The sequence below is a fragment of the Anopheles ziemanni genome, chromosome 2, assembly GCF_943734765.1.
Source record: "Anopheles ziemanni chromosome 2, idAnoZiCoDA_A2_x.2, whole genome shotgun sequence".
NCBI classification, from domain to species: domain Eukaryota; kingdom Metazoa; phylum Arthropoda; class Insecta; order Diptera; family Culicidae; genus Anopheles; species Anopheles ziemanni.
The window spans coordinates 90,639,096-90,664,041 of record NC_080705.1 but is presented as its reverse complement, the minus strand read 5'-3'; the positions used below and the strand labels follow the sequence as shown (position 1 = coordinate 90,664,041).

At 48.8% G+C, this 24,946-nt stretch overlaps 6 protein-coding genes across 6 annotated transcripts; 5 read left to right on the top strand and 1 right to left on the bottom strand.

Annotated features, from left to right (window-relative positions):
• The first annotated feature begins 3,640 nt into the window (after window positions 1-3,640).
• On the top strand, window positions 3,641-4,835 carry LOC131280943 (probable deoxyhypusine synthase). Its single transcript, XM_058310188.1, has 2 exons — window positions 3,641-3,881; window positions 3,942-4,835. The coding sequence occupies exons 1-2, from the start codon at window positions 3,684-3,686 to the stop codon at window positions 4,824-4,826; spliced, it is 1,083 nt and encodes a 360-aa protein (XP_058166171.1). The 5' UTR covers window positions 3,641-3,683; the 3' UTR covers window positions 4,827-4,835.
• Window positions 4,836-5,849: 1,014 nt separating this feature from the next.
• LOC131281539 (trafficking protein particle complex subunit 2-like protein) lies at window positions 5,850-6,308 on the top strand. The gene has a single exon (XM_058310876.1). It carries the CDS (start codon window positions 5,850-5,852, stop codon window positions 6,267-6,269), a length of 420 nt encoding a protein of 139 aa, XP_058166859.1. The 3' UTR covers window positions 6,270-6,308.
• A 150-nt stretch (window positions 6,309-6,458) lies between these two features.
• Window positions 6,459-7,702, top strand: LOC131281411 (retinol dehydrogenase 13-like). Its single transcript, XM_058310739.1, has 2 exons — window positions 6,459-7,275; window positions 7,353-7,702. The coding sequence occupies exons 1-2, from the start codon at window positions 6,460-6,462 to the stop codon at window positions 7,536-7,538; spliced, it is 1,002 nt and encodes a 333-aa protein (XP_058166722.1). The 5' UTR covers window position 6,459; the 3' UTR covers window positions 7,539-7,702.
• Window positions 7,703-7,814: 112 nt separating this feature from the next.
• Window positions 7,815-8,423, top strand: LOC131281416 (uncharacterized). The gene has a single exon (XM_058310746.1). The coding sequence runs from the start codon at window positions 8,007-8,009 to the stop codon at window positions 8,337-8,339; it is 333 nt and encodes a 110-aa protein (XP_058166729.1). The 5' UTR covers window positions 7,815-8,006; the 3' UTR covers window positions 8,340-8,423.
• Window positions 8,424-8,705: 282 nt separating this feature from the next.
• Window positions 8,706-9,922, top strand: LOC131294998 (retinol dehydrogenase 12-like). The gene is made up of 2 exons (XM_058323058.1): window positions 8,706-9,510; window positions 9,589-9,922. The coding sequence occupies exons 1-2, from the start codon at window positions 8,719-8,721 to the stop codon at window positions 9,757-9,759; spliced, it is 963 nt and encodes a 320-aa protein (XP_058179041.1). The 5' UTR covers window positions 8,706-8,718; the 3' UTR covers window positions 9,760-9,922.
• A 2,934-nt stretch (window positions 9,923-12,856) lies between these two features.
• Window positions 12,857-22,039, bottom strand: LOC131294710 (protein disabled). The gene is made up of 8 exons (XM_058322755.1): window positions 21,914-22,039; window positions 21,706-21,821; window positions 20,498-20,596; window positions 19,819-20,433; window positions 19,312-19,746; window positions 16,061-19,238; window positions 15,861-15,992; window positions 12,857-15,777 (listed from the first exon to the last, which is right to left on the bottom strand). The coding sequence occupies exons 1-8, from the start codon at window positions 21,954-21,956 to the stop codon at window positions 12,857-12,859; spliced, it is 7,539 nt and encodes a 2,512-aa protein (XP_058178738.1). The 5' UTR covers window positions 21,957-22,039.
• Window positions 22,040-24,946: the final 2,907 nt, after the last annotated feature.

The window sequence follows — 24,946 nt, the reverse complement described above, 5'->3', positions numbered from 1 at the left end:
TGCACTTCCAAACGGTGCGAATGTCTGACCGCGAATGGGACTGCCTGGGCACGATTCGGCCACTTTTCGGTGACGACCAGCGGCGAGGTTTCGAAGTGCACCGTCCACCCGTTTACTGACGCGAACTGCGGGGAGGGAAAAGAGACGTGGGGACGACAAAAAAGAAGGTTAAAAAAACAACTCATCGCATCGGTATCGTGTGTACAAAACTGTATTGCCAACAACAAAAAAGGAAAAAAAGAGAAAAATTACAGCATCCCCCCCCCCCCCTCCCCATACCGTGGGGCCATCCGTTTCATGGAACGGAACCCCTTCTTCCCTCTCGCAATCTTTTTTGTCTCTTCTTTTTTGGCTATGCTGTCCTCTTATGCTCGTGTGGGATGGCGCTCGACCTGACGGCCTGAAGCTCTCTCGAAGGCGATTGTCGAGGCCGTCAAATTTCCGCCACCGGTGGGCAATAAAATTTGCCTCAGCTCATGCTTTAATTATGCTAAAAGCGGTCGTAGGATCTCCGCACAAAATCGAACCGCGATAGAAAGAATAACTTAAAGCCGAAGATTCGTCGAGGAGCATAAAGGACTGGCTTTAATAATGTTTACCTTTGTCGTTCGCTGAGGGACGCGAATTTAAATCGTTTAATTAATCCACATGCGTGCCATCCGTTGGAAAGGATAAATAAATCCCAGCATGCGCGCATGTGCAAATAAGTGTGCTGTGATCAAGGTTTTTAATCCCAAAAAGTATGCCCCTTTAGGTGGCCGGCTTGGGGAAGCGACGCTAAGTCCCAAAAAAAAAAAAACAAAAAATGCCGGAGTGTTTGGGTATGTGGCCTTATTCCACATGTGTCGCATGGCATGTCTCCATTCAACGAGCCCCCAAGGTTCATCAACGCGCAATGGGTCAACATTGGTTATGCAATAAAACGTTTGGTCCCGCGGCGTGGCGGCGGCGGGAGTCTATCGGCACATGCATCCCCTTGGCCACCACAATGCCGGAACGAACCCGGAGGGGAGGGTAAATAGAAAGTTTAAAACGTGCCCGGGCGTGCGTGCATTTTGTGCGAGTTTTTATGCGGTCGGGTTAAGGGTCGATATTTGAAAGTTGAGTTTCAATAGAATAGAGATGGAAAAATCATCCACCAATGAACTAAAACGAGATATTAGCAATGTTCGAATGAACCTGGATAGTTTTGGGGACAACATACACACTTCTTCTCCCTCCTTCCAATAGTACAGCGATTGATTATAGCAAGGTATGGCGTCCTATTTGCACTACTCTTGCTTTTCTCCACCTCCGGTTTTCTTTTATCTTCTTTGTTTGGATTTGATGGTGGTTGCATAAGTGAGTTAACACTTTCAATGGGACGCTAGATTTTGGGAGTCCACTCAGTTGGCACCCTTTCGACACGTGGCACGAATTGCTTTCGAAAAAAGTTGCTTGCACAAGCAGTTCAAACCCAACCCTTCGATCATAATTGTCCCTATTAACCGCCGAGATAACACAGACTTTTGCTAAACGAATGCTGAGATTTGATAAATAGTGTGACTTAATGATTGTAGTTCTATTTATCCTTCTTTTCCAACAACTCTTTATAAATATCACTTTGGACTTTTGTGGAGAGCATTTAACTCTTTGTTTGATCATCGGAATTGAAATAAACTGTATCATTAACCAGCGATGATAATTACCGAAATGCTCATGCCCGGAAGTAGAGGACCCTGTGCACGGTTGCCCAGAAACATAAAGCAATCGTTGTCCGCTTGTTATGTTGTTTACGACGCTGCAATGAATTACATTCGATGGTGGTTTCGTCCCAACCGAACGAAAACCCCATGTATACAAATAATAAAAAAAAACGGCGTCCTCAGACAGCGAAACCTTAGCCCCAAGAAATACTCCACGTTATTGTATTGGAGCGCAGGACGGTAGAATTATTGCAACGGCAACGTGCGTTTCTCAAGGCCGCCAAAGTTCAAGAACACCTACCGCAGTTGGTGGAACACGGGCCAACGTAGCATAAATGCTCAAAGCAATCTCCTTGGAGCCGTTGGTGAATCGTTTTACGATCAATAGAGCCTGGTATAAATAATACTTTGAGCAAGGGGGACGCGAAATGGTACGAGCGATCGAAAGCAGCGCGGATTGGTAAACTCGACCTACGGTACTGCATCATGCAGCCACCCGCCCAGATCGGGGGGATGTTCGCGACTTCAGACCACCAGTATTCACGGTTTAATAGGGGGGTAAAATGTGCCTCTTCGCCCCGCACTTCCAAGCTGGCAACGGCTCTGGCGCAGGCATGATGGGATGTGTATAATTGGACGAGCCGACGAGCGTGTTTTCCCGCAAATACGCGCCATTATTCAATTCCGTGCCATTTTCAGCGTTGTGTGCCCTCATCGGTCGCCATGGCGTTCGTTCCTTCCGCCACCAACGTGAAGGCAGTTTGCACGTCATATGCACGAGCCTCCCGCGCTCGGTATGTCGTGGACGGTTAAGTTTTCGTTGGGGGAGTCCGGGATTGACACACAAGGGTGGCCCTGATGAGACTGGCCGTCAGTGTATTGGAGCACATGGCCTTGCCCCACAAGTGACCGTCAATAGCGGGCCGCCGTCTACGTCCGGCCTCGCGACTCCATTATGTACTGCAGTATGATGCGCGTCGCAGCCTTCTCCGACACGTGCAACTTCAGCGCACACACGCGCTGCATGGTGGTGCATTACCGACCGGGGGGGGGGGGGGGGGGGGGGGGGGGGGGCAGCGCTGTGGGTGGTTGGTGCATTGACGGACAAATTTTCTTCCAAATTCTTCTACTCCCCCACTCTGCCCAGGACGTTTCTGCCATCGTGTACGGTCCGATTGCTCGTGTTGGCAGTGAGAAAAGAGCGTTTTATCAGCAATTTACTGCATTAACAACAAAACGACCCCTTTGGTCTGTACCTTAGCAACCGTCCGTGATTGCTGCGTCGACATGGAAAGGGTTCGCAAGTGATAAATAGTTTGGAATATGTGGTTACCACGAAATGTGCCGAGCCAAAGGTTCTCTTGACTTCCATGTCTTTCGCCGAGTTTCGCCGAGTTGATGAACCGTCTCACGGTGTACGGGTAGGATTTACAGCATTCACAGTCCGGCAACTACCAGTTCCTCGAAGCAGATCTTTTCTCTACTGCAAATCCGCGATAACCGCATGATTTGATAGTGGCATTCCATGATCCCCCGAATGAGTCACGGTTACTCTTTTGTTTACCTTTTTGTGGAGGAGTCGATGGTGATTCGTAGTTGCTTCTACTGCAGCATGTTACAGGGCAAATAGTTGAGGGGCCACTTATAGTAGCGTTGGGGGGAAAACTAGTTGAACTACACACACCGAACCGAAACGAACCGCGAATACTACTTTGAAACCCGCACTCGATGCCCGATACGATCGCGTCACACGCTGTTCTGCGATGGACGGTAAAAACTAAACTGAAGATGGCAGCTCGTGCTCGCACATGCTTCTCGAGTAGATGTTAGGAAGGGGAAGGGGGAGACGGGTCGCTTGAACAGCTGACTTTGACAGCTTGTGAGAGACCGATGCAACATCCAATTTGACGTTTGACAGCTTGAGCAGAGCATGGTAAACAAAACACGCATGAATCTTGTGCAATTCATACCGGTAGTGTGTGCTAACGTTTAAAAACTATGGATCCATCTGCAGAACCTGCTGTAGCAAAGGAAGCAGTACTCCAGGAGAGTACAACTTTGCCGCAGGACACACCGACGATTCGTGGCTACGATTGGAACGATGGATACAACTATGAGAAACTGTTTAGCACGTACGTGAGAAGCGGATTCCAGGCAACGAACCTGGGGAAAGCAATAGAGGAAGTGAATAAGATGGTATGTGAATTCAGCCGGTTGATAGAATGTGGCAATCAACGTACAACCATAATATTTTAGATTGCAGCTCGTCGGATACCGCTTCCAGAAGATAAACTGGACGCTTACGAAGAAGATGAGTTTATACGGCGACGATCGAGCTGTACCATTTTTCTCGGCTATACCTCAAACATGGTATCGGCGGGGGTGCGAGAAACGATTCGCTTTTTAGCACAACACCGGCTGATCGATTGCATTGTCACGACTGCGGGCGGAGTCGAGGAGGATTTGATAAAATGTCTAGCACCAACGTACTTGGGATCATTCGAACTGGATGGAAGAGAACTACGCGAACGCGGCATCAATCGAATAGGAAATTTACTGGTACCAAACGATAACTACTGCAAGTTCGAAAACTGGGTGACACCACTCCTTGATGAAATGTTGGAGGAGCAAAAAAGCAAAGGTACGCTGTGGACGCCATCCAAAGTGATCGCTAGGTTGGGTGAAAGAATCGAGGATGAATCGTCCATTTACTACTGGGCGGCCAAAAATCGCATACCAGTATTCAGTCCAGCCCTTACCGATGGAAGTCTCGGCGATATGATGTACTTTCATTCCTTCCGCAACCCTGGGCTGGTGGTAGACATTGTATCGGATTTGCGACGGCTGAACACGATGGCCGTAAAGGCGGTCAATTCGGGGATTATCATCGTCGGCGGAGGGGTCATAAAGCATCACATTTGCAACGCAAATCTGATGCGTAATGGTGCGGATTTTTCGGTCTTCATCAACACTGCCTCCGAGTACGATGGCAGTGATAGCGGTGCACGACCGGACGAGGCCGTTTCTTGGGGTAAAATCAAAAAGGATGCTACTCCGGTGAAAGTGTACGCGGAAGCCAGCTTAGTCTTTCCGATATTGGTAGGCGAAACGTTTGTCAAAGATCATTTTCGTAAAGATTAAAATAAAATAGGTGCGAGAACCAGCTAAAAGATAAAAAGTTTGTATATTCTCTACTTTCAAAACCATTTACCCGTTCGTTCAAATAAGTTTTGTTGATACTCACAAAATAGAAACATTGCCACAGTTGATCTGCCGGCAGTGCCTCAAAACTAGTGGTGGGAAAATCAAATCCTTGCCGTTTATTTTTTATCATTTGTTGAATTCTTTGTATGATTTTCGACAATTTTCTTCTCAGTAAATTCAAGCAACCCGATTCTCAAAAAAATCAAAAATGATTAAAAACCCAAGCCAATCAAATCTGATCCGAATTCGCCAAATGGGATCCAATCCTATGGAGCGATTCTTCGAATGTTCCGACCCCGATTGTGCCAACACTACTCAAAACTCAAAACGTAAACAAAGGTGCGTGATCAAGCAGCATTCACGGAGCAGCATCATTCTGTGGAGTATTACCAGGTTAAAAAGTGTTCAGAAACCACAAATCACACTCTACCTTTCTGGAAAATCATCAACAAACATAGAAGGTGCGTAGAATCTCAAAACTGAATAAGGTTTTAAGTAGATTTAAACGATTTTTTGTTGTTTGGCTCACGCATTCCCGACACTTTTGGGGCGTCACTTGTGGTTGTTGACCTTTTGAGTGTGAACAACTTATCGAGAAATGGGTACAAAATGGAGCAAATTAGCATACATCCACGATTCGATTATGCGATTGGGAAAGTTGACTATTTTGCATCAAAGAGAGAAATTGCTAAACGGACGGTACCTTCCACGTAGTCAAAAGCAACGAACCATGATGAGGGCTGCACCCCCTTGCCGTGCCTCTTTTTTGTCTACATCATTTCCATCCTACTTTCATCACATTGTGTTACTTTAGTTTATGCCTATTGCTTCGGAAAACGATATTCATTTCCAATTTCGATGATTAAACTATGGAGTAAATTTTTCCTTCTCTTTCTGCTTGGCGCGTTGCGAACGTCTCGGGTGGCAACCTTTCCTTCTTGGGCCCATCGTCGCCCTTAGATGTGCGCTTGTGTGGCGATCGTCGGCAAGGACAATGCACCGCTGTACATCGCGACGGCGAACGTGGATAAGGAGATCGCGCTGCAGTACCAGGTCCACGCTTCGCTGGACGTGATCGACGAGCGGTGCGCCACAAACCAGAAACCGACGGCCGACGGTCGCGAGCTGTACCTTGGGTCGCTTATTTCGACCGAACAGCACAAGATCTACGGTTACGTGACGAACACCAAGATCAAGTTTCTGATCGTGATCGACGCTAGCAATACGTCCTTCCGGGAGAATGAGGTGCGTGCGATGTTCCGCAATCTGCACAATCTCTACACGGATGCCGTGTGCAATCCTTTCTATACGCCCGGTGAACCATTGACGTCGCAAAGCTTTGACCGGGCCGTGCGTAATATAATAATAAGCTCAAATTAGCAAAAGGATGAACAGAGGATTAAATAAAAAAATCTATAATAACACCTTAATCGATAACCTAAAAAAACCGAGTGTTAAGTGTTAAGATAGAGAGAAGGAAACATCTTTCTTGTGAATCTTATTCTTCCCCCACACAGCCAACGAACCAAGCACGAAAACCCAACCGAAACCAAACGCCCTCCAACCGGTAATGCCTCTCATCCCATTGGAGGTAACATTGTCCACCGCCGGTACTGCAGCTGCCACTGGTCTCCTCGGCTCGATCGTTCTCCTACGTCTGTACAAACTGCGCAAATGGGGCTGGGTGAAGTCGAACTTTTCCCTCCAGGGGAAAACGTTCATTATCACCGGGGCCAATACCGGGCTGGGCTACGAAGCCACGAAAGCGCTCGTCCGTCGAGAGGCGACCGTCGTGATGGCGTGTCGGAACATGGCCAAAGCCAATGCAGCGATCGCACAAATTCGCTCGGAAGTATGCGAAGGCGCCGGAGCACTCCTTCCGATGGAGCTCGATCTTGGCTCGTTCCGATCAATCAGGCAGTTTGCTAGCGAGGTAAACCGCACCATCCCCTCGCTGTACTGTTTGGTTAACAATGCCGGGCTGGCAGTCCGCGTGCCGGAGTATACGCAGGAAAACTACGAAGTTCACTTTGGCGTGAACCATCTCGGACAGTTTCTTCTGGTTGATCTGCTGAAGGAGCGATTGTTGGCGGAACGAACGCGCGTCGTCGTCGTGTCTTCCCGGATGCACGAGATCGAAGCGGAAATAGACTTCGCGAACCTGGGCCGCTGGGTGGAGTACGAAAGTCGGTTGAACCGGCTCTATAACAACTCCAAGCTGATGAATTTCTACTACGCCCGGGAGCTGTACAAGCGCGGGTTCAACGTACACGTGCTGTGTCCAGGCCTGTGCCACACGGACTTCTTCCGTCACTACGAACCCAAATGGTACCACTATCTGGTATTTTCCCCGATTGTTTGGCTGCTACTTCGGTCCGCGGAACAGGTACGCAGCCCAGGAATCGGCAAGTGTCATGGAGGAGGTACCTACTGATATACCATCCCTCCCCCCTTCCTTCCCAGGGCGCCCAGAATATCATTTTTGCCGCGACGGAAAGTGAGACCACGCCGGACCGCAATCCGGTCCGTGGATTCTTCGTGTCGAACGTAAAGATGCGCCGCTCCAAGTTTCACTTCGACGAGGAAACATCTATCCGGTTATGGAATGAAAGTGTACGAGCCATCGAAAACGCCCCAAAAGGAAAATGACAAGAGCCCATCGTTGGAATGATCGAGGCAGCGACCCAAACAGACTCTCTAACAATCTTACACAGTAGCGAACGTGTTCTTTCGATGGTGATGGCACGGCATACGGTTGTGGATTTGTATTCGGGATTCGTTTGGAAAGCATGGTCAATTTTGAACAGTTTTCAATTTCCTAACCCTTGGTAACATTCTTTTAAAAAACTATTACAATATTTAACACTCGGTGGTTGTTGTTACGTTTTTGGAGCTAAACTTTCTCCTATACTTTAAGATGTTGGTTAAAGACGATGTGTGTTTCTTGCTTATACTATTGAAAAGTTTAAACCTTCCCTCGGGTGTACAGCAGCGTATTAATGCACGATTCTCGAATGTACATTGTAACATATCGTCCTACAGTGCGGAAAACAGTGTGTCTCGGAGTAAATGGTGGTTGGTTTCCCTGGGTAGCTGGTCAAAATACCTCAACACTCAATGGAAGAGATAACAGCAGCACCGCAAGACGACGATCCGGTTGCCCAACGGCGTGGGTCAACCGCCGCGGCCTGGCTGCTGCTCTACAGTGTCGCCATGTTCACGTTACCTTTTGTAGCCTTCTACGGCACGCGGTATGGCATGACGCACTACTTGCACATCGATGGATTTCCCAACACTTGCGGTTCCGTCGTGGCCGCCGTGCTGGTCGTGAACGTGATCATTTTCCTGTACGCGGTACGCGGATACGAGGACGCAAAGGACGACGATGACCAAAAGCCGGAGGAGGAAACGAACGATGATGGAAAGGGCGAGACGAAAAAAACGAACTAGACAGTAGGACACGGCAACATGTAACGCTATCCAGGCCCGGTATTGGGACCATGGATTATTTTTCCACAATTGTTGCCAGTTTTCTATCATACTCAACTAGAGCCGTAAGATTTTTTAAAGCAAAAGAGCATTGTAATAAATATTATAATTAAAGAAAGTATTGGATCATTCATCTTATTATAGTCATTTAAAAAAAGTTAAACATCAGCGGAACACCATTTCAAAAGAAAAGCAGCTATCCCCGTAAGGAGAGTTGCTTTAAAGAGGGATATTACAAATTTGGTTTAATTACAACTTTTATGTATTTTGTTGTAAGTAGTCTACAACCGTTCTTAATTTCTCCTATGGTTCATCTCCCGTAGAACAACATAACAACAGCATGTCCGCCTCATTGCTCTACCTTCTGGTGCCGGTCGGAGTAGGCGCCAGTCTGTACATCATCCGAAAACTGCGCGAGTGGAAATGGGGCTGGGTGCGCAACAATGCACCCCTTCGCGGTAAGGTTTTCATCATAACCGGCGCGAACACAGGCTTGGGTTTCGAAACGGCCCAAGCACTTGCGGCCCGCCAGGCCACGGTCATTATGGGTTGCCGCAGCATGGACCGGGCCGGAGAAGCAATCCGGCGCATCCGGCAGCACACGCAGGAGGGTGAGCTGGTACCGCTCGAGCTCGATTTGGCTTCGTTCGCGTCGGTGCGTCAGTTCAGTGAAGCGATCAAGAGTCGCTTCCCGTCCTTCGATTGCCTCATCAACAACGCCGGCCTCGCGATCCAGACGCCCCAGTACACGCAGGAAAACTACGAGGTGCACTTCGGAGTGAACCATCTCGGGCACTTTCTGCTGGTGGATCTGCTGAAGGACAACATCCGTGCAAACGCCGCCCGGATTGTTGTCGTTTCGTCAAAGATGCACGAGAAGGCTCGGATCGACTTCGACAATCTGGGCAAATGGGTCGAGCGTGGGCCACGCGATCGCTTTAACAACCTGTACAACAACTCCAAGCTGATGAACTTCTACTACGCCCGCGAGCTATACAAACAGGGCTACAATGTGCACGTGCTGTGTCCGGGCCTGTGCCACACGGACTTTTTCCGCGATTACAATCCCAAGTGGTACCATTACGTCCTGTTTTCACCAGTAGTGCTGTTGTTCTTACGCTCCGCCCGACAGGTAATAATCGACTATTTAAACCATACATTTGCTTGAACCCGACTTACCAATTCGATTTTTCCTTCTTGCGACTTCCAGGGTGCACAAAACATCATTCACTGCGCCACGGATAATGTGAACACGGAGGAAAAGAATCCCGTCACTGGCTACTTTGTTACAAACCTGGAGCAAACAAAATCCAAGATGAAGTTCGACGAAGAAACGTCCGAACGACTGTGGAGGGAAAGCGTCAAGGCGCTGAACGTTTAATGGAGCAATGATTAAATTGCGTATCCTGGCATCGTCCTAGTTTGTTTGGTTGTGGGAATCTTGCATTTTACACCTAGAGACTGTCCCCTTTTTTAGAATACTCTTATGCTATAATATACTCACACAGCAGTTCCACTATGAGCTGATCAATAAATAACTGTTTATCTTATGCGTTGCTTTAACTGAAATCCATCACACTCAACGCCGGAAGCGCCATTTTTAAGTGATACTTTTGTTTGAAATTTTCAATGATATATATTTTTACTTCTTAGTAGTTGCTTTGTATTTTTGTAACCATTGTTTATCCACCTTTCGTCACATACTTCCTTGTCTTTGCTCGATGTGTTTGCGCATGTGTCGTGCACTTTACTTCATTCGTTCGACGTACCCAACCTTTTACTTTTCCTTGTTACTAAATCATGCTGTAATTCTTTCTCTCGACGTTAGAAATCGTCAGAGCACTGAATTCATAATTTCGGTTCCGTTTTCGGTCACTTGCTGCTTTCTAGTTTTTCGTTCGTCAGAGTTTTGAAACATGCAACAATGTCTGCACTATAGTATCCAAGAGAAAAAACATCTACAATTGCTGCCTGACTGAGTTTCAGAAGAAAACAAACGAAGTAAAAATAGTCAAGACTACACGAAATCTTCTAATTTGAATTTTATTTACTGATAGTTTCTTTTCCTTCGCTTCTTTTTCACTTGGGACTTTGGGGTTTAATATCAACAATTGCATATCTTTCCATTCAGCCAGTTGCTGTTTCCATACTGTTGGATTAGTTGTTTGTAACTTTACCTGATTAGTTCTATGCTTTTCCTTTCAGTTTGTTCTTGTTCTCTATGAATTTTGTTTCTCGTTTATTTGATCCAATTTTTTCCGTCCGTTTGAGAGCAACATCTCATCTATATGTTACACTAGCAAATCTTATTTGTGATACGATTTCTGTAGATGTTCTGGTGTTGTCAGTTAATTCGTGGGAAAGCTGTTCGGTTGGTTTAAATATAATGGGGACGTTATCTGCGCGGCATAAGTACAGCTCATGACCACACATCAATCTTTTTCGATAGCAACAACACGGCCAAGATTTTCAGAATATCAAGAAGTAGAGATTGAGAATGTTTAAAAAGCCGGTCTTGGCTCTTCTACGTTTTTTTCGTCAAATATTTTACAAAACGAAAATATCATAAGCACAACACAGTTCTACACAAAAGCGTACTTTTCAGCTGCACACGTTTACCTATCATCGAATTAGGGCTTCCACTCTTCCACTGGCATTAGCAAAGTCCCATGATTCGGTTTAAATTATTTTAAATACCTACAACCTGCTGTTCTGCTTTCTTCTGACGTACTCTCTTTACCAGCACTCGGTTCATTTTAGCAGCAAGGGAATCACATTAATCTAAACTTTTGTTTTTACGTTTCGAATCACACTCTGGTACCTAATAATTATTACAAATGAAGCTACTGATAGTGAAGCAATGAAATACTTCATGGCTGCGTACGCGATTGAGAGTTACATTACATTACATTCAACAAATTGCTAACCTAACGCACCAAACCGCCATTTCATCTGCCCTCATCACTCGATTCGAGAACTAACCTTTCAACAGCCCAATCGAAACACAAGGGAAGTCAATGGAACAAGAACAATTGCACCGAAACGGACCGGGAATGGGGTCCATTTCACGCAAGGTAAAAGGGTGAGAGAAACGACTATCAGGGTGTTTGATTTTAATTTTCCCCAAACATCCCCCGGGGGCCAAGGGGTCAGTCAAAAAGGGGAACAACTTGGTTCGACAGTGCTGCTACGTTTTTATCACGTCTCTCATGCTGCAATTTTCAGAATTGTAAAAACGCTCTGCTGACATAATTAACGACTAATATTGCGCAATAGTTGTGTCCTAGCCACGTGGTGCTCGCGAGTTTAGGTTGGTGGTGAGTAAGTGTGTGTTTAAGGAGTAGGAATTTTAATGCGATTGTTATATCAAAATAAAAATACTAACTTCAGGTTGTCTGTAGTAATACCGTAATTTCTGCTGTAATATCGCCTCTCACTTTTGCGTACCTTATGCCGTAACCGGTTAGTGTGTTAGGTGGAAGGGAGAAGTTTAATCGGATGGAAAGGAGCCCTCCCATTTGGTTGCGGTAATACAATCACTTTTGTTGTCCAGCACACCTTGTGCCCGTCGTCCAAAAGTTAATGCTTGGAAAAGGGGTAAAATTTTGTTTTTTTTTTTTAGTTTTGCACTACATCTAAATATTGAGGTGGAAAACGTGGAGAGCTAAACAGACACAAAGTACTTTTTGAATACCGCGTTTGGTTTGGTTTTCTGGCGCTTTACATGGCCCTGTATCGGTGTCACCCCAGTCTCACCCTGTCCCTATCGCTGGCGGCAACAGCAGCGGCAACATCTTTGCTTTGATCGTTCCCAGAGTATGAAGTGTTAATAATAATAATATCTACTAGTGTTTTTCAGTATATTATTTACTAATAAAGTTCCCTTGCAATCGCCTCCATGGTCACCAAGGTAAAAACAATAATTTAACTAATCAGAAGCGTTAGCTTGTAAGGTTGATAATTGATATGAATATGTGTGAACGAGCGCACAAGCCAGCATCACACTAGTAAATCTACTTATAACGTACCAAATCTCAACCTCTCATACGTCCCCCTTCCTTCTGTTGTCTACTGAACCAGTCAGTAGGACCTTTTGCTTTTGCGATTCTGGCTCGTGCGTGCTGATGAAGTGATCGTAAACATGATTAAAGCTCATCAGGCTGAGAAGAATGTGTTAGCTGGTAGTATCATCATCGATGAATATAAATAAAAATGTACAATCAACAAAAGCAATGGCGAAATGATCGGGCACGGGCAACCCAAAATTCCCTTTACGTGACGACGATCCCTGCCTAGACAAACACCTGGTACCGGTTGCAGTGCTTGATGCGCATGTACAGCTTCCGAATGTCCTTGGCCAGTGAGTAGCGCTGATGTTCGTCCTGTTGGCAGCAGTACTGGTACTGCTGCCGGGCACTCAAACTTCGGCTCAGCTGGCGACTGAGGAAGTTGCTGTCGATCATCAGGCTACCGAGTAATCAGATGTTGTCGTCAAAGTTGGCAAAGTTTTTGTCCCAACCGGAAGAGGCGGTCGTGTTGGTGCCAGCGGCGATATTGCTCACGGGGGGACCACCACCGCCTCTATCCGCGTGCCCTACGGTCGATGCGCCCCCGAACGGGTCACCCCGGCCCCCGCCTCCCCCTCCGTTGCTGTTGCCTCCGGTGGCGAAGAAATCATCGTCCTCGAACGGGTCGTCGACCTTTTTGGCGAAAATGTTAATACTGTCCGATTTGCGTATGTTATCCTGGTATTGAAGATGCTGCTGCTGCTGCTGCTGCTGTTGCTGTCCCGCTGCCTGCTGATGACTAGAGGTTTTTAATATCTTTTTGTTGCTGCCATTATTGCTTGCCGCCGGACCAGGGCTGGTACGTTGGGTGAGGTTTGCTGCGGACCATCCGCCACCATGTGACTGCTGCTGCTGCTGCTCATCGGGATCCTGCTCAGCGTCAGAACGTCCGGTGAAATCATCCTCGAACATTGTGGTCGCCTCGGCGTCAAACTTGGATACGGTGACATTCTCGTTGAAGCGCAGCTTTGATCCGCTGGACTGCTGCTCACGCTGATGTGGCGGATGGTGTTGGTGGCCCGAAGAGGGCAGCGGCGGTGTCGATGTGGCCGACAGCTGCTGCTGCTGCTGCAGTGACTGTGAGTGATGAGTCGGATAATCACCCGGATCGGGGTGGTTGTGCTTGAAGTGCTGCTGTCGATGGTAGCCACCCGCTGAAGACTCATGTCCGTAGTGACCCGCGCGTTCTTTATCACTCGAAAAGTCACTAGAGAAGCGATACGATTTCTGTCCTTCCCGGCCCCCACCAGTAGTGGCCTCCCGACCTCCTACTCCACCACCCGGGGGAGAATTGAAATCGCTTTCAAAGCCATCTCCAGCGAGTGCCGATGGTGGGGCCATTCCAACAACACCCCCACCACCTCCTGGGGAGCCTGCGAACTCATCGAATTCAAAGTCCATCCGTGGTCCGGTGCCGCTTGGGTGTTGCTGATGATGCTTTTGAGCTGCACTCTTTGGCGGGGTCACGCTGGCATACCCGGGTGCACCACCCTCGAAGTACAGGTCGCGACTATTGCTTTTCTTCATGCGGCGAATGGCCTCCTCTTCGTACTCATAGCGCGACATCTTTTTCGCTTCCTGTGCGATCAATGCGTCATTCAGGCTACGTCCTTCCTGTCGCGGCGTTATGGATTTACTATAGTATCCCGCCCCGGTACCGCCAACACCCGGACCACGTCGACCATAGTATGCCGGACTGTCGTCCAACCCGTCGTCCATCAACATCTTCCCACCAGATACCGGTCGGACGTCATCCTCCTCTTCTTCGTCGTCATCATCGTCCACCCCGATACCGGCACTTCCGGTGCCACCGCCACGACCTCCTCCTCCTCCTCCTCCTTCCACCGCATCGAAATCGAAGTAGTCCTCCTTTGACCGCAACGGGTAGCGCATGGTGGCGTAATTTGAGCGCATCTCCATGTCCTTCCGTTCACCGCGCGACCGGCTCTTCTTACGGAACCGCCGATCCTTTTCTCCGTCGGAACCGACTGCGGCGTGCATACCACCCGACGCGCCTGCTCCTCCACCGGTGGCGCATACCCCGCGACGGCCTTCGTTGTATCGACGTCCCTCTTGCTCGGTCGCACTAGAGGGTCGCTTCCACGGCATCGTGCCACCGCCCCCTACCGGTGCTCCTCCCTTCGTAAAGCCCCACACATCATCGTCAAGCATCATTTGCGATTGTTGCTGCTGCTGCTGCTGAGTCTGCTTGCTGCTTCGGCCGATGTTTTGACTAGAGCGGTGCAAACTGTTCACACCGCCACCACCCGACCTACCACCGCCCCCCATTCCACCCATCAGATCACCCTCCGAGTCCTGATCCAGGTCCTGATCGAGCCGGGCACTCCCCGCGTTTCGCATCCCTCGGCGCAACGAGCGACTCTTATCCAGCGACAGATAACGGTCGCGCTCGCGATACTCCGCCCGACTATCAAGACTCCCGTACAGGTCACCGCTGCCACCGAAGCTGCGCCGTTCGCGACTATCATACGATTCGTTGCTTTCCCGGTCGAAGCTTTTCCGCTCGCGCTCATAGAAGTACTCCCGGGCGGCACGTGAATCACGGCTTGGACGCTCGTAACCACCACCACCGCCACCGCCACCGCCACCATCATCGTAGTCAGATCGCCTACCGTAGCCTCCGTCGCCACCGTACGGATCGTAATCGTAGCTCGATCTACCACCGCCACTGCCACCGCGCGACGGTTCTCGCTCCCGGTAGTACTTGCGTTTGTCGTAGCCGGCCTTATACTCCCGCCGATCGTAACCCGCCGGTGGTGGCAAACTCTTCGGTTCGCGTTTTTCATACGGTGGCCCGTAAGTGCTACGTTCGTACACGTTACGATCGAACGAACGTCCCTGGCCGCCCGGCGGCATGCGCGTTTCCTCATCTTCCGTCGGGGAGGACCACGCGGGTCCGTGGTGTTCGTGGTACCAGTGTTCGTCCTCGAAATTGTCCCGACTACGCGATCCGACGCCACCCTTCATCATGCGACGACGCTGCTGGCCACGATCCTTTACGCACTCATCGTCATAGTCCTCGTCGTTCGAGTTGATCCGCCGGGGTGGCATTCGTGGATGATGATAACGCTCACCCGACGTCGGATGATGATGACGCATCGACGGTGCCACCCCATCACCACCGCTGTGCATTCCAGAGCGCGGTTTGCGATAGTCCGGCCCTTCCTCGTCCCATGGACTGACATCACGGGAAGACGACGAAGTGTGACCCTTCGTTGGCCATCGTCGGCCATATTCACGCAGGTCCGTCTTGGTCCATTCGTCTTTCGGATCTGATGAGCACGGTGAATCGGGACCATTCTTATCGCTTCCTAAAAGAATAAAGAAACCACAACCAGTTTTTTGAGTTGATGTCACAGATGCACACAAGACAACCTTCCCGTTTGACACATACTTCTTCCACCGTCATGACGTAATTCATGGCGAAGATCCTGCCTCTTCAAACCGTGCTGCGGTGGTTCCGGTTGATCGAACACGGCCCATGATTCGCTGGCATTGGTCGGAGTCATTCTGGAAGATTTGCCACCTGCAAAGTACAAGTAGGTAAGGAGTCGTCCTTCTAACAAGTTCGATACTGTGCGTAGGAACACTTACCCTCGTTGTTGTCGCCCTCGGGTGAAGTTTCGCCATCACCGTCACTCATCGAACCAGATGATCGCTTCTCGCTGGACGAAGTTTGACCACGTGGTGCTGGTGTCGGTTTCTTTCCCTTCAAACTCTTCATACCGTCCTGGTCCTGGTGGTGCCCGCGGGACATCGGAGATGGCTTCAGAATTGGGCTGCGCGCCATACTCGAGCCGAGCTTGTTCGTTTGTACGAGCGGGATCGGCGAAGTGCTCATGTCGCTCAGACCTCCTTTTCCTCCGAGCGAAAGTGTATCGTACTGCACGGTGCTGCTGCCAAGCGAGGGCGATTTGCTCTTCGGAGCAACCATGTCGTTCAGGAGTGTGGTGGAAGTGGACGTTGGTGGCCGGTAAGGTGAAGTGGAACTGTGCTGTAGCAGCGGACTACCTTTCACCGCCAAACCACCACCCTGCATAGGTCCTGGAGTCGTAGCGTTCGGACCAGGTGATAGCTGATCGGTACTGTGCAGTGACAAATTCGAGACCGCTTTCTGCATTAGCTCGTCGATCTCGAGATCTTCGCGCGGTGTTGCCGTGTTGCGCATCGAACCGACGTTGGCGGAAAGCATATCAGCGGACGTTCGCGTTGGTAGCATCGTATCCTCATCGATGAAATCCGCATCGGAAACGTTGATCTCGGGTGACTGGTTACTATCGTGCTGTGGCATAACCATGTCGTCGAAATTGGCCTCGAACTTTGCGTCATCATCGAGGTCGCGCTCTTCGAACGAGGACGACTCCATGCGCGCTATCGGTGCGGCTGCAGGCGGCTGCGCTGGCTTCTCAAACAGATCCTCCACGAGAATGATATCCCTCAGGGCGGCGTACCGATCCTTTGCCTGTGAAATCACCTCCGTTATCTTCGTGTCGATTGGCTTCGTGATTGGCACGGAGTTCAGCGAGCTCGCAAACGAGTTGGCTCCCTGCGGTAAGGGAGAAGTTCCACCGAGTCCACCCGGTTCCCCGCTAGCGAATGCCGGCGATAGACGACTCATCTCCGATGCAACCTCCTGCTGTAAGTCCAACGATGCTGCGAGGTCGTTCAATCCGACGGTTCGTTGCTCCGGTTGCTCCACGGCGAACCCGTCGCTGGTGGCATCCGCAGCAGTGGGACCTATCTCTTGCTCGATTATCTCTCGGAATACAGCGTATTTGTCGGCCGGGGGTGCATTCGAAGCTGCCATGCTGCGCCCACCGTGAACATCCGGTTGTAGATTGAGATTATCGAAGTTGGCCACAAACGTCGATCCACCACCACTACCTCCGCCGGAACCAAATCCCGAACCACTGCGCGCACGTTCTTCCTCACCGAAGTTGTCGTCAAACTTGGCCACAAACGTTGCTACTTCGTTCGAGTCGTCAAAGCTGACCTTAAAGACGGGCGATTCACTGATGCTTCCCCCGTCTAGTCCTGCGGTATTATCCTGACTGATACTGCTGCTAGTGGCCCACGAAGGGGCAGCCGACGGTGGCGGAATGGCAGCCGCGGAGGGAGGCGCCGAAGGGTACTTGCTGTTTTCGATAAACTCCGACAGGTACGTGGTCAGCTCGACGAGTGTCATGGTACTCAGCTTGGACACGGGCACGGCCAGCTTTGCCGCCAACTCATCGATACCGAGTGTGAGTAATTGACTGAGCGTAATGTCGGGCAGAAACGCGGACGTGGCATGCTGGTGCTGGCCGTGTCCGAGCGGCGACTTGGACGTCGGTGGTGGCGTTGGTTCGTCCAGGTTGCGCGGATCCGTCTCCGATTGCTTGCGGCTCGTCGAGCGGTTCGTCTTCGAGGCATCTTTACGCTGCGGTGGTGGCAGAAGTGTTGGAATGTCTGCCTTTCCGATCGGCGTCAGGTAGTCGTCTTCGTCGTTAGATTTCTTCTGCGGACGCCCCGGCCCAACCGTTTCACCTGCGGTACGGCCGACTTTACGCGATGGCAATGGCAACGGAGGAGCGTCGGTGCCAGGTGCAGTTCCCGACGATGCACCCGACGGTGAGCGATTGCTGTCGTACTTAGAGCCAACATAGTCGTAGCGTTCGCGTGGTCCGTGACTGCCTGCGGATGACCCGCTACCCGCACTGGCAAGGGATGCGCGTGGTGACGGCCGTATGACGATGTCGGCGAACTGCTTTTTTGGTGGCAACGGTGGCGGTTCAATGTGCGAACCGGAATCGGGTCGCGGAGGTGGCTCCGGGGCCGTTTCCGTTTCACTCAACGAATCGCTCTCCTGCAGCCGGCGCATGTTTATGCTGTTTGAATCGCGCTTCGAGAACTTCTGCCCAAACAAGTTTGGCTTCATCTTTTTCGAGCTGGAGCTTATACTAGAGATCACATCGACCGTGTTCTGCTTGAACACGCTACTAGTCGCCGGACGGTTCCGGTGACCGGGGAGAGTGCTCTGCCCGGAACCCGCGGCATTCACTTCCGACGATTGCCGCTCGAGACGCTTCTGGCTGATGTAGCTGGCCCACGATTCCGGGGGAAGATTTACCTGCAGCGGCCCATTGTACACTGAGCCATCTTTTCCATCCGAATACGTCCTATGGCCTCCGGAAGGTTCGTCGGAATCGGAAGGTTTTCCTTCCAGCACACCAGCGTTTCGTGGGGAAGCATTGCGCGAAAAGTGCACCTCGAACGGATCCAGCTGTAGTTTGGAGAAATCTTCATCCTCCATGAACGGATCAATTGGCTTGGATTCCATCAGCGGTATTCCGCCGTTTCCGGAACCACTCCTCAGACCCTCACTATCCGCTCCTGTCGATTCGGAGGCGCATTTCGACTGGGACTTTGATTGTGACTCTTCAAAGCTGGCCTTAAACAGATCGCCACTTCCGCTGGCCAACGTTGAGATGTTACTCGTGTTCAGCGATGCTCCCGCCTGTTGCTGTTGTTGCTGCTGCTGTTGCTGCTGCAGCTGCTGTTGTTGCTGCAAAAGGTTGGGCGACGATTGCTCCTGATCGGATGCAAAGTTTGCATTGAACGTGCTGTCCTTACCGGACAGATCCTTCAGTACCTTTTTTGGTGGATTCTTGAGCTCCTGGAAAAAGTATTTTTTGTCGATGTACGGCTTTATCTTGCCAGTGCCGAGCGGATCCAGGTCGGTGAAGACGTCAGTATACGAAGACGGTTGTGCTGCGGTTGATGCTTGAGGGACCTACAAAAGATAAGATGGAAATCATTACAGGGCAACTAGAGTACAAGATGAACGAAACGAAAATCAAACGCACCTTTCCTCCCTCTTCTACAATCTTTGGTTCATCGGAGTATCGCACAGGATCGGGATCGAAACGAGACGTGTTTGGTGGCGAGTTTAACCAATCATCATTCTGCGTTGAGTTACTATTGCTCATCGTGCTGCTGGCTGGGAGATTGGAGGCTTGGTGGTTGTTACTGGTTGTGCTATTCGAATGATTTTGCAATCCTGTGCCGCCTCCAGAAGAACCGGTGGCAGAAGTGTTGGCGCTGTTGGTCGAGGCGGCAGCGACGTTGTTATTGGTGGTGCTGTTGGTGGGAGTAGGAGCTGGAACTGGTGGAGCTGCCATCGGCGGTGGCGTGGACGAAACGACGGGGTTTGCTTCAGTTGTTGGTAGGTTTTCTGTCGAACGATTGATCTGTTTCTGATGGCGCTTGCTGGATTCGGGTGGTGGTAGAAGATTGTATGACTAGAAGGAACGAATCCGGGTTATAAAAGTATAAATCGATATAAAAATTGCAATATTCGAATGCAATCTCACCGGAGGTATGTTGGCAAATGAATCGCCAAATGGATCGTCATCCAACACACTTTTGCCTGGTCCTTCGCTTGGCGTGATGCGTTCCATTTGCGTGATGCCTCGCTGGATGCAGCTCAACTCCTGCTCGAGGTCGACGAGATCCGCCACAGATTCCGGCGACTTTTCACTCTTTCCTGCGACTCCCATCTTGATGCAGCTGCTCGGGCCTGCCCCCAAGGACGATGCTCCAGCGCCTAGCGATCCTAAGGTCGAACTGCCGGTGTCGCTAGCATGACCTTTCCCATAGCTACCGCTAGCGCCTCCGCCACTGTCCATCGTCGAACCGCCTCCTTTTGCCATTAACGACGCGGACGATACGGCCTGATGTTCGTGGGCCGTTATCTTACTCTGAATGTGCTGCCGGGCCAGCTCAATCTCTTTCTTCTTCAGCTCGAACACAACCTGAAATAGGTCGCGCATTGCCAGCACCACCTGACTGGCGGCTTTGTCGGTTTTGATACCGAAAAACCGATGCCCACTGTCGGGGGAACCAAAAATATAGCCAAATGCACGCGAATCCGTCATGTCCTGGGCGATGAACGATATTTTGTGCACGGGATGGTGGTAGAGAGAATCCTGCAGGTAAAATCAAAGAAAACATTAATGCCAACGTTTTTTGGAGGACAGTTATTCCGCTTACCCCTGTTTTTTCATCTCTCAACCGTAGTCCATCGATCGTGACATGTATCGTTATGCGCTGCTTGTGTTCTCCTGCGGCGCGGATTGCCATTTTCAGGTCCTGTAGACAACAAATAATATGAGAAACGGAGAATTCAGTCAATAGTGACCATGGTTTGTTGAATCATATTTAGCACGTGATGATATAAATCAAATCTTGGACAGGAACAGGGTCAAAAGCAAACAAAATTTAAAAAAAAGCGAGTAGAAATTCGTATTGTTGTAAAGCAAATTACTTCACAACACCCAGCACAGACGGTCACCGCATCAAACATTCAATTCAATGTTACCGACATTGTGGTGTAAAGAATTTTGAGAAAAAAAAACAATCACAAACAGACAAATAGCGTTCAGTATGTTACAACGCGGTCACAATGCTCGCAATCGTGGACGGCGTTCGTCGGTTAGGTTAATCATGCGTAACGAATGATCGCAGTAGCCAGTGCAACAATTCGCTTCATTCGGTTCGAAACGCTGCTTCGTTGTGAAGGCCGCCGCTTTCTGGCGTTGATTTGCGCTTTTTTTATATCCCCTTTCGCAATTCAACATACTCTATGGCGATTACGCTTTTAAAGCGAAGAACTTCAACACAAACATTCGCGGTAGATGAGATTTGCTTCTTCAATTCGCGAATGTCTAGTTACTTGGCTAGATGATTTAAAGCAGCTTGGTCGTCATTGATGCGCACAAACGCTGCGGTGTGGGGTACTTTGTTTGTATTTCAAGCAAACTAGACTGACACATGATATGGCCCCACTGTTCTAATCCACTGGAAAACGGGGAGCTGCTCCTGTGCCGCGTCGTTGTTTTTTTTTTCAAATTGAAACCAATTTACTGCCACTGGAGACTAGGGACCGGCGTGTACGTGTGCGGCAGCGTCGAAGAGTGTTTTTAGTAAATGATCCGTTTTTTCGCGGACAACGATGACGAAATCAGGCTGTAAACTGCGGCAGTTTTTCATTCTTGTGGCAAACACGGAGGTCTATTTAATCGGGGTAGTGCGGGATGATACTACATCTCGCGGCGGTTTACGATGGCGTATATGGTGGTGCTATAAATAGCACACCGGACCGAGCGATCGAGGGCGGTTACCGCTTGATATGCACTCGTCCCGTCACTACCTGGATAGCCCTTTGTTCCCTTACGGTGCGTGTAAACTTTCATCCGTACCTGCAACGCTTCCTGACACATCCGGTCGCCTCGGGCCTCGCCGACCTCCAGGATGCCGATGAGCTTCGCCTTGAAGCTCACTCCATCGCCGAAGAACCGCCCGGGTTCGTTTCGATCTGAAAGAAAATAAAAGAACGGTGAAGGATAACATTAGACCCGATTTAAAGAAATTGTTTGACAGGGAGAGCCTGGAAATGGACATCCTTACGTCGCAGGATACCTCGATCGGCCGAACGTGGTGAATTTCTCATGTTTCTACTGCTCGATGCTAGCTAGCGTTGCCAAGGGGAACCGTTTACACCAGCGTTGGCCTGGGGTTATAGGTAAATCGTGATTGTTGTGTTCTCCCAGATTGCTGTTTGTTCAACTCGTCCACCGAGCGAATGACCATCTTCAGGGGCAACCCGTGCAAGGGATGCAACACTACGTTTCTGTCAGCTTGTGCAGCGAACAGATGTAAAACAGAAACGCACACTTCCTTGCCACCAATATTCTACCTTGTCTCGACCGCGACGTCAACGAAGTGTAAATACGCCGCCGTTGTCGACAGTCCTACGAAAACTAGGCCGCACAGGCGGCCACCAGCAATGAAAACTTAACACCGGATAACGCAAACTGTAGACCAGGCAATTTGCAATTTACAAACGAATTCGCTTGAGACGCACATAACTGACTACACTTATCACGGGGGCTCCGGCGGGCAGGTGGCTGGAATGATAGGGTAATCCCTTGAGCGGGAGCCGTTTTTACAACAATCTCACGGGTCTCGTGATGGATAGCGACAACCGCCTCGAGGATACACAGTGACACTAAGCGTTTGAAGGATCAATTGTAAGAGCCTCCACGATTAATGAATGGGCATCCTCGTATCTGCTATCCTACTGTGCGAAAGCCTTCAATGACGATCGATTACTCATCATTGCCTGCATTTAAACACGCACTTTGTTCCGCACTTTGAATCGTTGTGCTACCAACTTTCCGCAACAAAACCAGCGGTCTGCCGTCGCCTGTGACGGTCGAACGTTGACTGACTCAACAACAACAATCCACTTTCGTCGAATACCATTTGATTAGTGTTGTGTTATGAATCTTTCAACAAGATTCAATCATCCCAATATTTCTTTCAAGATCCCACGGAAATTGATTGAACAATCTTCTGCGATCGAATCTTTGTGAATTTTGCAATTAAAGTTTCGCATTCCTTTATCAGCTGAAAAATTTGTTTAGGTTCATCAAACTGATTCAAAAGCAACCTTTACAATCTAACAATCAACAAGGTAAGTAAAGTGTCTTAATAAATTAATCGTTTTACATGTAAAATGGACAACATTATCATTGCATCATTTAAATAAAAAAAAATTATGAGGATTTCCTTGTGAGTTTTTCCTGGTTCCAAACAAATTGCCCCATCCCTACTAGATGATCATTTATTGTACGTGATCAGAACAGCAACGAACCAAGTGTCGTATATTGTGTAAACATGTTCAGAAATTGTGTACGGTTGTTCTGGATAACTTCACAAGGGTTTTAAATTGAGCTTCCAACGGTTTGTTTATCAAACGGGTTTTAAAAAGATTTTGATGAAATTAAAGACCCTGTTATGCTGTATCCGAAAAGCGTTGCTTTTGTAGTGAACATTTGGGCATTTAAATGTTTCTTCAGAAATCGTATAGCTATTTATTATCATGCTAGTTTTGAATATTTATTCCAAATATGTAGAAGGTAGAAAAATGAGTAAATAGGTGTAAATTTTATCATAGTATGGTAAGAGTAAAGCAAGATAAGCGTTATGAATCATACTCACATTTCAATGGACTGGTCTTCTTGCGAATCGTCTGCATTTTCCTATATTTTTGGTAGACTAAGTTGTTGGGATCAATTCTGAATGATTTTTAGAACGTCATGGTGCGATGAAAATTTGGTACTATCACTGCGATCACCTCGTCACATGGAAATGCCACAGCGCTTGGAAAACCGCATCACGTTCACCACTTTCAGCGAGCACATAGTAGTAGTACGGTATCTAAAACGGTGCACTCGCGTCGGAAGAAAACTTCACGATGGCTAAATGTCGCCCTGCCCTTCGCAAACTAGTGGATAAGAAAAAGAAACACTATACTATGACTAATACTACAACCGCCCGAGACGGCATCGTGGTCGGTCTAGCACATGTGATCAGTCTAGCGAAGAATCGATTCAACGCAATGCTCTCCGGTCGCCAGCTATCGAGACCATAGGGAAATATTGTAGTTGGCCTACGTCATTCGATTATGCAAAGCGAAAGGAATATGATTTAATCATTCTATTTCCGTCATCCAGACTCAACACACTATTATAATTAATGACACTTAATTTCAAGTTTCACGCGTAGGATAACAATTTAACACTGAGATTAGGCAAAATTAACGCATTTTTTTTTAAATATGATTTGTGGATTTCTTTTCGTCAAAAATACCGAGGCTACTTTAACTTCCGATTGTAGCCGACAAACGCGATGGTGATGGTGTAACGTTCAACTGATACTGGTAGCCGGTACTCGTCGGTGTATCGATTTTTCCAGCCCCTCCTCCAGCAACCGGAAGGAAAAACAGAGTGTAGGAGTTGAGAAGGGTTGGGGAAACTCACTATGAAAATCGTCTCGTTTAAAAAGGGTAGATGTGGTTCAGAGAGTATACTAGGTAGAAAATAGTTTGATATTTTATTTTTGTAGAACTATTCGGCCGAATTACGCCATTGCCATCCTGTTTTCCACTAAGCAAACGACTTTTCCCATTGGTACTAATTTAGGGAGGGTTTTTCTGTGGAGTTCACACCTTTTTATCATATTCTCAATATTTACAATTTCCACACGAGAAGAAGTGATTCTTCACGATACGTACACTGGCACCACTTTGCGCTAACGATTAATACCTTTTTTGCGTGGATCCAATGCGGATTTATTGCGATATTTTCTTTCCTAAACACTCGCGACGCGCTTCGAATCCGTTCTGTTCGCTGCCATTTTTCGTTGAAAATTTCTCACAAGACAGTTCTCGTGCGACGGTGTCGTATGTTTGTGTGCGATGCGCAGGCTGTATCGGTGGAGTGCTGTATGCGTAAGGATCCTGGTGTTTTTCGTCCTGTTCGGTTTCCCCTGTCAGTGTATTGGTGCCAAGTGAAACTCGCAAGGATGATGTACAACGTATCCAGTTTCCATTGAGAAAAGTAAGGTAGAACAACTTTCGGAGGACGGAAAGAAAAT

Bases quoted from the DNA above. Each gene is read 5' to 3' on its own strand.
- LOC131281416 (XM_058310746.1), top strand. From the start codon at position 8,007: ATGGAAGAGATAACAGCAGCACCGCAAGACGACGATCCGGTTGCCCAA.
- LOC131281411 (XM_058310739.1), top strand. From the start codon at position 6,460: ATGCCTCTCATCCCATTGGAGGTAACATTGTCCACCGCCGGTACTGCA. The intron at 7,276-7,352 runs GTACGCAGCCCA...CTTCCTTCCCAG, and splicing joins TACTTCGGTCCGCGGAACAG to GGCGCCCAGAATATCATTTT.
- LOC131294710 (XM_058322755.1), bottom strand. From the start codon at position 21,956: ATGAGAAATTCACCACGTTCGGCCGATCGAGGTATCCTGCGAC. The intron at 21,822-21,913 runs GTAAGGATGTCC...ATTTTCTTTCAG, and splicing joins CGATCGAGGTATCCTGCGAC to ATCGAAACGAACCCGGGCGG. The intron at 15,993-16,060 runs GTAAGTGTTCCT...TGTACTTTGCAG, and splicing joins CGAGGGCGACAACAACGAGG to GTGGCAAATCTTCCAGAATG.
- LOC131294998 (XM_058323058.1), top strand. From the start codon at position 8,719: ATGTCCGCCTCATTGCTCTACCTTCTGGTGCCGGTCGGAGTAGGCGCC. The intron at 9,511-9,588 runs GTAATAATCGAC...TGCGACTTCCAG, and splicing joins TCTTACGCTCCGCCCGACAG to GGTGCACAAAACATCATTCA.
- LOC131280943 (XM_058310188.1), top strand. From the start codon at position 3,684: ATGGATCCATCTGCAGAACCTGCTGTAGCAAAGGAAGCAGTACTCCAG. The intron at 3,882-3,941 runs GTATGTGAATTC...ATAATATTTTAG, and splicing joins TAGAGGAAGTGAATAAGATG to ATTGCAGCTCGTCGGATACC.
- LOC131281539 (XM_058310876.1), top strand. From the start codon at position 5,850: ATGTGCGCTTGTGTGGCGATCGTCGGCAAGGACAATGCACCGCTGTAC.